This window comes from Helicoverpa armigera, chromosome 1 (genome assembly GCF_030705265.1).
Source record: "Helicoverpa armigera isolate CAAS_96S chromosome 1, ASM3070526v1, whole genome shotgun sequence".
In the NCBI taxonomy this organism is placed as follows: Eukaryota; Metazoa; Arthropoda; class Insecta; order Lepidoptera; family Noctuidae; genus Helicoverpa; species Helicoverpa armigera.
Genome location: NC_087120.1, coordinates 6,602,755 through 6,613,905, shown reverse-complemented (window position 1 = coordinate 6,613,905; position 11,151 = coordinate 6,602,755). Strand labels below are relative to the sequence as shown.

Below are 11,151 nucleotides of genomic sequence, written 5' to 3'. Positions count from 1 at the left end.
TCATAATTTAACACAGATTGGCACCGACGTCCAGAGTTCAGGAATAAAACAATGTATAAATATTAAATTAATTTATTTAGCAATAGTAATGACGAAATATCACATTAGTCCTTACACATTGACAATGACTTATTAAATTAAACTATACAATTACATATATTAAATAAAAAGCTTGTTTATTATTAGGTGTAAAAATATAGTTTCATACCTAACATAAATTCTTTCTGGGAACTTATTAATATCATTGTATACTTGTTGAAGTGGATCACTTGTAAATGTCATAAATTCGGGCCCTGTGTAATTTTAGTAGGTAATTATAGTTATAGGTAAAATCGTCGACAACTGAACATTGAACCTTTTTTTTGACATAATTTCTGAGGACAAAATTACAAATGCATTTTATGAAGTAATTTAAGGTGTAAAATAGCGGAACAGAGAAATTTTGAAAGCTATTCATATTTTTTCATAAAATTCAATATTGTACATTAGTTTTAATCTAGCAGCTTAGATAGATACACTGGTTTATGTACATAATACAAGAATTAGCTACATAAATAACAACTGTACGAAAAACCAGAATACATTTCAACATTCGAATTTGATACTTAATAAAGTACTCCTATACGGAATATCTAAACGTCACGACTAGTGAAAGTCAGTTTCGTATCAACTTCAATAAATTACGACAATGACTACTTACTATTACTATTTATAATGTTTGAGAATCTTTTAGAAACTCTGATTAGAATTAAATATTAAGGCGTAGGACATTTATGGCGTATAATACTAAAAGCACACGAGTGGTGGACCGACGACCACTTATTACTTATTAGAGGTCAGAAATACTTCTGGTGTATAAAACTTTGTTACCAAATGTGTTGTATTGATACACATAAAAGAAAATCATAATTGTAAAGTCGTATTTGACATAAATATGCTGTTATCATACAAATCGCATATGGATTTTTAATAAATACAAACAAGGCTGATTCATTGATTTCAGAATTATGTACTTACAGGGGCCCGATTCTCCTAATTTTACTTAATCGTATGTCGATTCACATTCGACTGCGATCCAATCACAACTCGATTACGATGGAAGCGTATATGGCATTCCGCTATTTTTTCTTTGAAATAAACGTTTATATCCTTTTCTGTCATTCAATAATGAATCATTTTGTCTGCAAATGATTTACGATTGCAAAATGATTGTACAGCCAACTACCGTATAGACCAAAATCACCAAAATAGCAGACCAATCGCACACCAATCAAATGTCAATCGAATACGATTGGTCTTTTATTAGTAGCAGAATGCCCGATATGGTTAAAACTGCTATTGCGATCATATTGCGATTCGATTTCTATTCGATTTTAACATTATTAACTTAGGAGAATCGGGCCCCTGGATTTTCACTGGTGTCGTGGGCAATTTTGTCATGAATCGAGAACACAATTTGTGAACATCCATCCAGTCATTTCAACAAGCAGAAATTATGATTGGAAGAAGGTAGCTTATCTAGTAGTAGACACTGTTCTATTTCCAGCTATGTTTTGTCAAGATGAAAAATGTACCTCAACAAAGGAATATTTTTGCGCTTGTTTTAACACCATGGTTTACTCGTTGCATTCGCTTAGCCATAAGCAGTTTGTTCCTAGGTTTAGAAAACACTTCACTACACTGTTCTCTTAACTAACACTGGCGCGAATACTATAAACGTCCTATATATTGACACAGTTAGCATTTACATGTCGATGAATCAATCATCGGCTTTCAAGAATGACTCCAACGGATTCGGACCTTTCCGTCTAGGATTGGACGGCGCTTTGGTCGCTTCAGCTGAAAATAAAATGGAATATATTAGTCACACTTAAAACGTTTGTCAGTGGGTATGTTAGTTAACTCTTCACGCATAAACGGCTGAACGGATTTTTATGAAACATATATTGAAGTCGTGGTGGCCTAGTGGGTAAAGGACCAACCTCAAGTACGAGGGCGTGGGTTCGATACCAGGTCAGGCAAGTACCAATGCAACTTTTCTAAGTTTGTATGTACTTTCTAAGTATATCTTAGACACCATTGGCTGTGTTTCGGATGGCACGTTAAACTGTAGGTCCCGGCTGTCATTGAACATCCTTGGCTGTCGTTACGGGTAGTCAGAAGCTAGTAAGTCTGACACCAGTCTAACCAAGGGGTATCGGGTTGCCCGGGTTACTGGGTTGAGGAGGTCAGATAGGCAGTCGCTTCTTGTAAAGCACTGGTACTCAGCTGAATCCGGTTAGACTGGAAGCCGACCCCAACATGATTGGGAAAAGGCTCGGAGGATGATGATATTTGATGATATATTATATTCGGGAAATAGTTTGCCCAGAAAGCGGGTGTAACTATCAATTGGATGTTTTATCAAACACTTTGCCAAGTAACGAAGACTATATTTTATCCCGATATGGGCAGTAGTTCCAACAGGACGCGGGTGAAATCGCGGGAAAACGGCTAGTCATGTATATAGAAATGAGTTCTTACTCGTTGGTGCCTGTGACCCTTGTGTGACTTCTAAGCACGCCATCCATTCTGTAATACTGATCTTGGTATCGTGGTTGACGTCGCAGTACCTCGGCAGCTTCCTACCACACCGCCTCAGGGGCTCGACGTTGGATATCAGCTGGTGGAACGCCTTCCACTCGCGACGCTCCAACGCCTTGTTTTTATCCTTGTCTAACATCACGTACGTCCAAGTAGCCGCTTGCTCTTCTTTCGATGCTCCCCATTTCACCATATCGCTGATTAAAAACAAGGATATAAATTAAACAAAACAGCATTCAGATGAGGTCATTAACCTTTTGACCGCTAACCATGCAAACACTCGTGTTTTGAGCCAAATCTAATACTTACGTCACTTTACTTTTGACCTTGTTTATAATTAACGTTTTTACTTGAGATCTCGGAGTGAATGGTTTATAAATGAGTATGCAGAGTACTTTTGATAGAAGATAACAGAAAATTATGTGCATGTTATACGTACCCTGGACCAGTCCCATTAATGGAAGTAGTCATTTTCGATACGAAGAAGCTCATCAGGTCTCGCAAGAAAGTGCTTTTCATTGGTTCTGGACAACCTAGATAAAATGAATTTGTTAAATTCGTATCAATCTTAGTTTCACTTAACAAGTTGCTTGGTAGAAAATGAATGTCAAAATATTCTCACTATTATGATCTAAAAGAAAGGTACATTTGGAAACTCGCCTGATAGGACCGTACCTCTCATCGGACTAGCATGCTGCGGGGCGGCGTCGCAGTCAGGCCTTCTGTCCTTGACTGAAGAGCCTGGGATCGGCTTGCCAGTGTCCTGGTGGACGCACCAGCAGTAGCCCGTGGATCTGTAGCACTGAGCGCGAGCGTACCTGCCGTCACCGGTACACTCGGGCACGTAGAGCGCAGCACCGCCCGCTTTCTGGATAATCAAAGTAATTATTTTAATTGACACATAGAAACCTACGAGAAAAAAAAATAGAAATTGCTTATTTTTGGTATTTTATGTGAAATCCTGGCGTATAAAATTACCTAAGCCAGAACTAAACCTGAATTATTACGACATAAAGGAACATAATTATAAAATTCATACGTGCTCTTAACTATGCACGCCCAGTGCCTTTATAGAAATCAATAACTCGCTATATTTAGTGCTATTGGTACCAGAATTAAGTGCCTGTTTCGCGTTGACTGTTGCACTTTGGTACATCAGTTCAATAATAGCCTATTATCGGCAGCAAGTGTGGAATTTCAATTTGCAAATTGAATACTTACCTATTAAATTGTGTAATAGGTGATTACATTTTGAATTAATGACCTCGCGCTAGATAGTCTTCTTATACTTATACCTAACTAACTATATTGTAAACTAGCGGTACCCAGCAGTTTTGTGGTTTTACTGTATTTTTGGTCCCCCACTACCACAATGCACTGCATTTTTTTCTGGTCAAGATTTTATTTTGCTCGAGTATTGAACTCTCAATGAGAACGAGTGCAACATAGATCACTTTACCTGTTCGTCCAAAACCGCTTGTCTATCAGTCAGGCAGTCATTGGCTTCATCTTCTCGTCTGGATTCTGAGTCGGACCCGTCTGGCGCGAACGAGTTTCTGACTATTCCGGGTAAAACTGTGAAAAATGCAGTAAACTTAGATGGGTGGCAATAAGGTAGTCTTCCTTTTTTTTGGGTTGAATTTCTTCAGGCCCCAATTGGTGAAGGGGTATTTTTTACGCGGAGGCTTAATTTGTATCAAAAAAGTATATATTTTTGAAAAGCGTTTAAAATGTTTGTCTGTTTGTTTATATTGTAAGGTACAGAGCAAATTTGCTTTCACAGTTGCCTCAATAGGTATGTAAGAATAACACTAGGTACTGATGACGGACCATAAGAGTGGAGAATTATCAAGAATGGGCCGTATCCAGGACAAGATTGGGAAGGTGCTTGATGGAAGACTAAAACGTCCTGCCGTCCTTAGGTTTATAGGGGCCCTTAATTCCGTCTTATATACCCCTACATAGTCGGGAAAAGGCTCGGAAGATGATGATGAGACTTATAAGGTCAAGGGCCTGGTGGTGACTACAAATGATTATGTGGTCCGTAAAGTTACCTGAACTGGGGTCAGGCGGTGGGTCCTCCTCGTTGTAATCAGGCTCCGCTTCCGGACCGCTGTCATCGTCTGCATTCAACGACATGAAGAAACGGAGAGAGACTATATATTATTATTATGTTTGCACACACATTTGCATTGTTATCTTGCAGTGGACATGATCGGTCAGGTATTCATGCTCAAGTGAAATTAATATTTATAACAGTCGTTAAGTATGTGTGTAAATACTTGATTGTATTATTAGTGCATAACGGGGTGCATAAGTCAAATTATGTTACACAAAGAGGAAAGCTCTGATTATTTATGTTCGTCCTTTTTAGTCGATTAGATATATTTCCTCCTCGTATGTATCTTCTTAGTAAACATTCACGTTCTGTAATATAGGATCAACCTACCACAGACACCTTCACTTCTTGTACTTGATGATGAGAAATAAATAAAATGATTGAAATGATTCACATATGTTTCCCAATATGTTTAATTGTTTGTTTATGAAGCTATACAAAGTCTCTGTGACTTAATACTGTCGAAAGCTATCAATAATTTATCTCAAGCATTCTTCAAAAAGACTGGAACAAAGAGTCTTTGTAAGTTACCTATTTCATTAATCGCCCTGTGATCGATGTAACTACTTTAAATATCAACAGGTAGGTATCTCGTTTCACTAAATACATAGATAATTGCAGATTTTGTTTTATAATAATCCTGCCGTATTTAATCGAATGTTATTAAACTACCAATGTCTACGGTCTACCTACTAAATCTTAAATGAGACGTAGGTAATTATGCACTGGCGCCAAGTCTTGGCACCGTAAGCTAAACGAGTCTTTTAAATTAAAACCGTTAAAGTCTATAAATTGTTTGCTGATTATTGTGCATAAGATTCACAACCTATGTCTTAATGGCCAGCTTAAGACCCCGTTCACATTGGTACAAGTTTGAGTCAAGGCTTCCAGAGATCCTACATCTATATTTACTTTTTGCCATTGGTGATAAAAAGCTTTTCCAAAAATCACAGCTTCCCAGCTTTTTGAAAGCTCGTTTCTGTCTTCCTTTCTATCCTCATCTCATCACAGGCAGTGATTTATATATTTAAAATCAAGCGGGCTTTTCACTGTGATATAATATAAATATTTTATCGCTCGTCATGACAAGCGATACAATATTATATCTCAGGATGTAATGATGTGAAAAGTTGGCTTCATGCTTCTCGCATCACGCTTTATAAAACAAATATGGAAGATTTGCATCGACTCTTCGCTATGTGTAAGCCCTTAGTCATATGACGTGTTCTCGTTTATTTGACTTCATCAAGTTAGGTACTGCAGGAGCAATTAAACGTTTCGTTATCCACGTTCGATAGGTACTCGTATTCTATAACATTGATTAATTTATTCGATTCTAGCAACTGAGGAATCCAGTCTAGTTTTTTAAAAACAGACCATGCAATCAATATAAAATGTTACAAGTTAAGTGTTATAGCTAAGTTAATGATATCTCTACTGTATAATTGGTTTAAACGTTCCATAGTCCAAGACACTCGTTAAAAATATTATTCCCCCTAATTAGTCTTGATCCTTGTAGGTGGTAACTATTTTTAATGACCTCAGGGGATGACTCTGCATTTTTATTGATTTATAACGTCTTTCCTGCGGCTATGAATAAAATATATGTGTAAACGATATGGATCTTTCTGCCGTTCCCTATTATATATCCTTTATTATTATCCTACAAGTTTGAATTAGGTTCTGAGCTAGTAAACTCATTAGCACTACGAAACAGACAAAGATTATGATGACCCAAGTGAATAGTTTTCAACAGCACGATCAGTGAGCAAGACTATGAATGATTGCGAAAATTAGTATTCAAGAGCTGTTAATGGTATAACTTACATTGAATGTCTTGATGTTACGTTGGGCGTTCATGTTCTGTAGGGGAAAGGGACGTAACCATTAAGGTACTCACAGTCCGGTGCAGGGGGCTCCGGGTTGACCAGAAGGCAGGCGACCCACTCCGCGTGGGCTATCTCCCCATCGCCGTCGCCGTCGCAGCCTCGGGCCCAGGCGCGTGCGCAGCGCTTTGGCTTCACCACCTACAAGTATTTAAAAAAATAAATAAAACTTCACACATTAACTAACATTAAAATATGAACTTTATTATTATTTTAACCAATTTGGGTGCTCTCACCAACTCCCCGATCCCTCAGAGTCAAGTTGATTCAAAGTTAGTTAATACAATTCTAAACCGATGAAAACACACAATACTAGAAAGTGTATGGTAATTAATCCCCTTCTTGTGTCTCGATCTAATTTTAATTCGTGGGTATATGTATATGTAGATTATAGCATACCTAAACAAATGAAACAATACTATGTCTGTAACATCCCGAGGACATCTGAATTTGTGAAGTTGTCATAGCAAACGCGGTAATCACAGCAAGTGACTATTGCTCAGAAGTGGATCAAATTAATAGGCTGGTAATGACGTGATGAAAAATTATTCAGTTTTAAATATCAGTCTTCAGGAACTTTATAAAAATATATTTTGCATAGAGTAGGCAACATAACAAATCGAGTAAATTTATAGGTTTTAAACCTTTCGCTATTGCGTACGTAGGACGACATGGATGAAATTAGAATAGCACAGGGCATCACGTAACGCTGAGACTGCTCAGGGCCCTATACCGTGCCCTACACAGTTCACATACAATAGCGGATGTAGGACGATCGTGTGGCAACAATTACATGAGTTATATCTATGCGAGAGTCGTGTGGTTTTAAGACGGTCGGTCCTTGCCTCAGCTTGACCGAGAACTGAAGGTGAAAATCTCTAATATCTGTCACTAAAGGTGATTTGTAGGAACTTTCAAAAGTACTTCAGAAGGTGATAAGATATCGGTGAAGCGCTTGTGACTCGGAGTCAGTCCTACACCTGATTATTCAGAAGCGTCGGAGAGTAAAGAGAGAACGGATAATATGCCTGAGCCTATCGGGAACTCCTCGGTACCTAAGGCAGATATCTAATATCCAAAACGAAATAAAAATCTGTTCGATACCAATTTATTCTCATTCAACCAGTTATGATCCCGCATTCCGCAACTTTCCATTGTCTTTCATAGCAGAACTTAGGTAACATAGTTTTCTAAAACGTGGTTTCCACCTATAGGTGTGTAGAAATGAATTAAAAGTCACGTGCAAAAGGGTTAAAGTTCAAGACATAATTATAGATAGCCAGGTAGATACAGGATGCTCAGCGCGATGAACAAATAAAAACAGTCAAGTATTGGCGTCAAGAGCCAACATTAATGCATGTATTCACACCAACCAAACGTCTATAAATTCAATTATATCGAAGGTAGGAAACATATCAAAATGATTCATCTCCTTAATCCTGTTTCCCGCGGTTCTACTCTCGTCCAGAGAAAAACTTCATACATAAAAATACCCGGATAAAAAGTAGCCTACGACCTTTCTCAGGCTCTAGATTATGTGTAAATAAAAATAAACCACCAACATCAGAGAACGGCATATATTACATTCACTACAAAAAAATTTAGGTACGCGTGTATAATAACGTAATAATCAAGATTATCCACATAAATATTCTGTGTTCTCTCCTTTCTTCCGTGCAAATAGTAGGATTTTAGTCTTCATCAATGCTATGTATAACGTCTCGTTTAGGCTATATTTAATCGTTTCATTTCTTTAGCCAGTAGTTCACCCATTTTGGCTGGGGAGCGGCTGACGATCACGTTAGCTTTTTCTAGTGCCTTAATTTTGTCCTGAGCGCCTCCCTTGCCGCCTGAAATGATGGCACCGGCGTGACCCATTCTCCTGCCGGGTGGGGCTGTAATTCCAGCAATGAAGGATACCACTGGCTTTGCATTCGGCCCTGAATTGTGTTCTATGAGAAAATCAGATGCCATCTCTTCAGCGTTGCCGCCGATTTCTCCGATGAGAACAATGCCTTTCGTATTGGGGTCTTTCAGGAAAATATCTAAGCAGTCGATAAAATTAGTACCGTTGAATGGATCACCACCAATACCAATGCAAAGCGTCTGGCCCAGCCCTTCCTCAGTGGTCTGTTGGACAGCCTCGTAAGTGAGGGTGCCTGATCGAGATATAACACCGATGCACCCCGCTTTGTGAATGGAACCTGGCATTATACCAATCTTGCATTTAGCGGGCGGACAGATAATGCCTGGGCAGTTAGGGCCCAATAGTCGAGACTTGGACTGCCTTAAAAGCGCATGCTTTACACGTACCATGTCATGCTGAGGAATACCCTCTGTGATGCTGACAATGAGGGGAACTTCTGCTTCAATGGCTTCCATTATGGCCTTAGCACAAACTCTCTGTGGTACATAAATGGCTGTAGCTGTAGCACCCGTTGCAGCCATTGCTTCCTTCACTGTGGCAAATACTGGTTTGCCCAGATGTGTTTGGCCTGCCTTCTTTGGCGATACTCCACCAACAATGTTTGTGCCATATTCAGCTGCTTGCTTTGCGTGGAATGTAGCCTGCTTTCCAGTGAATCCCTGTATAATAACTTTCGTCTCTTTTGTCAGCAATAGATTACAATTAGAGACGGCATAGTCTGCTGAGTATCTGACGAAGGCAGTAGACAACTTCAAAACATCTTTAAACAAACATGAATTCCGGATTGGCACAGCCATTTTACAGTTATAAGCTTAAGAAAAAAGGAAAGAATTCAGTCTGACATTCTTCATGAGACATGACATCTAGAATGACACTTCTGTATATAAGGGATCCATCCAGTCAAATAATTAATTGTGAAATGAGAACCAATTCAAAAAAAGAATTGAGATCTACTTTGTAGTTTTTACCAAGTTCTGTGAAGCAATTTTAGTCTATAAGCTTTCAGTCGGCCAAAGTATAATCTATTCAATATCTTATTTTTGTCTCGAGGATTTTTTTGGACCGGCTCCGGCTGCGCGTACATGCCCATAGATAATAGGTACCGTATGGCCTTTGCTATAGTGGTTAAAGTCCTGACCTTTGTAATTTTGCTATGTTATATACAAGGCATTTACATTGTACCTACTTGAAGAGATAAAGATAATTGCGGAGGTATACTTGGTTTATGGTTACTTATTGTTCCAGCTACTTGTATTCGTGGGCATCTCTGGGGAATAGAAATATATCTCGGATAATGTTTTTTACCGTTCAGCCTGCAAAAGAGGTGGTTCTCAATGCAGATTCGTTTGCGTGATATTAACATTCTTCATACAGTTCAGTTCCTATTAGCCATATGGCGGAAATTTGCGGTGAGTCCAAAAATTCCGACTAAACCCGCTTCCCGGAAATCGCACTGTTCTGCTTCTGTGTCTGTCTGCATCTATTCGTAACGGAATCAAGATAAAAAATATACATTTACTTTAATCTGCTAAGTAGATCAGCTGGATATAAATAAGCCTACCCTGTGTATTAACAGCCATAACTTTTTCGAAGGCGTCTTACACCACATCGTTTTCTTAACTTAGAGACCAAACCAACTTACCTTTTTAATCAGCCTCCTCAGTCCCCTATATTCAGACTTCTGTAACGCATCACTGCGGTCTCTGTCGAGTTCCCTGAACTTCCAATCTGCCACAGCCCTCGGCTCTGGCGATGGTGATGAATCCGTTCGAGCTCTCTCAAACTCCCCGCTGAAGATTTTTATCAGGTTGCCGTTGAACTGGGCACGATCAGTTCTCGTGCATGCTGTTTGACATTAAATATGAAAAAGATCAGATTTTATAAACAAAAGTTTCTTAAAATATTTGAGAACCGAAGTTACTATGTGGATATAAGATGCCATCTAATTTAGGTATTTGTGACATCATCAGGTATACGGATCCCATGCTAAGAGACTTTAATTATTAACATCAATTCTTGGGCTTACTTCTTTTATTGCGTTGGCCGCGAACCGAGGACCGCCTTCTCGTGTGCGATTTACCTGAAAATAAAAGCAAATTGATATCGGTCTGGCTCACAAACCCTTTATAGAAGGTAGGTATAATAAATACGGGCACTGGGTCAGACATCCAATACTTAGGTAGGTAGGTTTATCGTCTCAACATGTTCGATTATCTCCTAGAGTATTAGCTATTAATCTTGGCAATGGTTAAAAGGATTTGTGAGAAAAACTGACTGACACTGAATTCTCAAACACTGTTTTCTAGATTTTATAAACAATCATAATTGCTAGTGACGTAATAGGTGCATAAGCAATACCAACAGAGATAATAAAAAGGGTCAGTTCTTAAGATCACCTTTTACGATATTCCGCAAATGGTTGACCTTTCAATACCTCGAACAAGACGGCAATAATTTATAGACACGTAAATATTATAATGTGCAATTGTTAGGTAGGTACTGTGTATTGTCACATCGGGTCAAAGGCCTTTCCAGAAGATATCATTGCAAGCGGGAAGCAATTGGCGTAAACCATCCAACTTACGTTTGCTGATAGCTAGATTTACTCGCGGCTTTGTTTAAATTCTTAAGGACTT

The 11,151-nt window shown here is 38.7% G+C and overlaps 2 protein-coding genes across 5 annotated transcripts in view; both read right to left on the bottom strand.

Annotated features, from left to right (window-relative positions):
- Positions 1–56: 56 nt before the first annotated feature.
- The window catches only part of Magu (magu), a 29,184-nt gene continuing 18,089 nt past the window's right edge, over positions 57–11,151 (bottom strand). Inside the window, exons 4-12 of one of the 4 annotated variants that reach the window (XM_021332237.3) lie at positions 10,542–10,595; positions 10,158–10,360; positions 6,603–6,729; positions 4,638–4,739; positions 4,043–4,158; positions 3,244–3,451; positions 3,023–3,116; positions 2,524–2,780; positions 57–1,839 (exon numbers count right to left, since the gene is read on the bottom strand). In XM_021332237.3, the coding sequence (XP_021187912.3) occupies positions 1,760–1,839; positions 2,524–2,780; positions 3,023–3,116; positions 3,244–3,451; positions 4,043–4,158; positions 4,638–4,739; positions 6,603–6,729; positions 10,158–10,360; positions 10,542–10,595 (1,241 nt within the window). In that variant the 3' untranslated portion in view covers positions 57–1,759. The remainder of the gene's footprint in view (positions 1,840–2,523; positions 2,781–3,022; positions 3,117–3,243; positions 3,452–4,042; positions 4,159–4,637; positions 4,740–6,602; positions 6,730–10,157; positions 10,361–10,541; positions 10,596–11,151) is intronic. The other 3 variants (XM_021332238.3, XM_021332239.3, XM_021332241.3) reach the window with 3 other exon arrangements.
- LOC110374506 (succinate--CoA ligase [ADP/GDP-forming] subunit alpha, mitochondrial) lies at positions 8,152–9,764 on the bottom strand. Its single transcript, XM_021332242.3, has one exon. It carries the CDS (start codon positions 9,310–9,312, stop codon positions 8,314–8,316), a length of 999 nt encoding a protein of 332 aa, XP_021187917.1. The 5' UTR covers positions 9,313–9,764; the 3' UTR covers positions 8,152–8,313.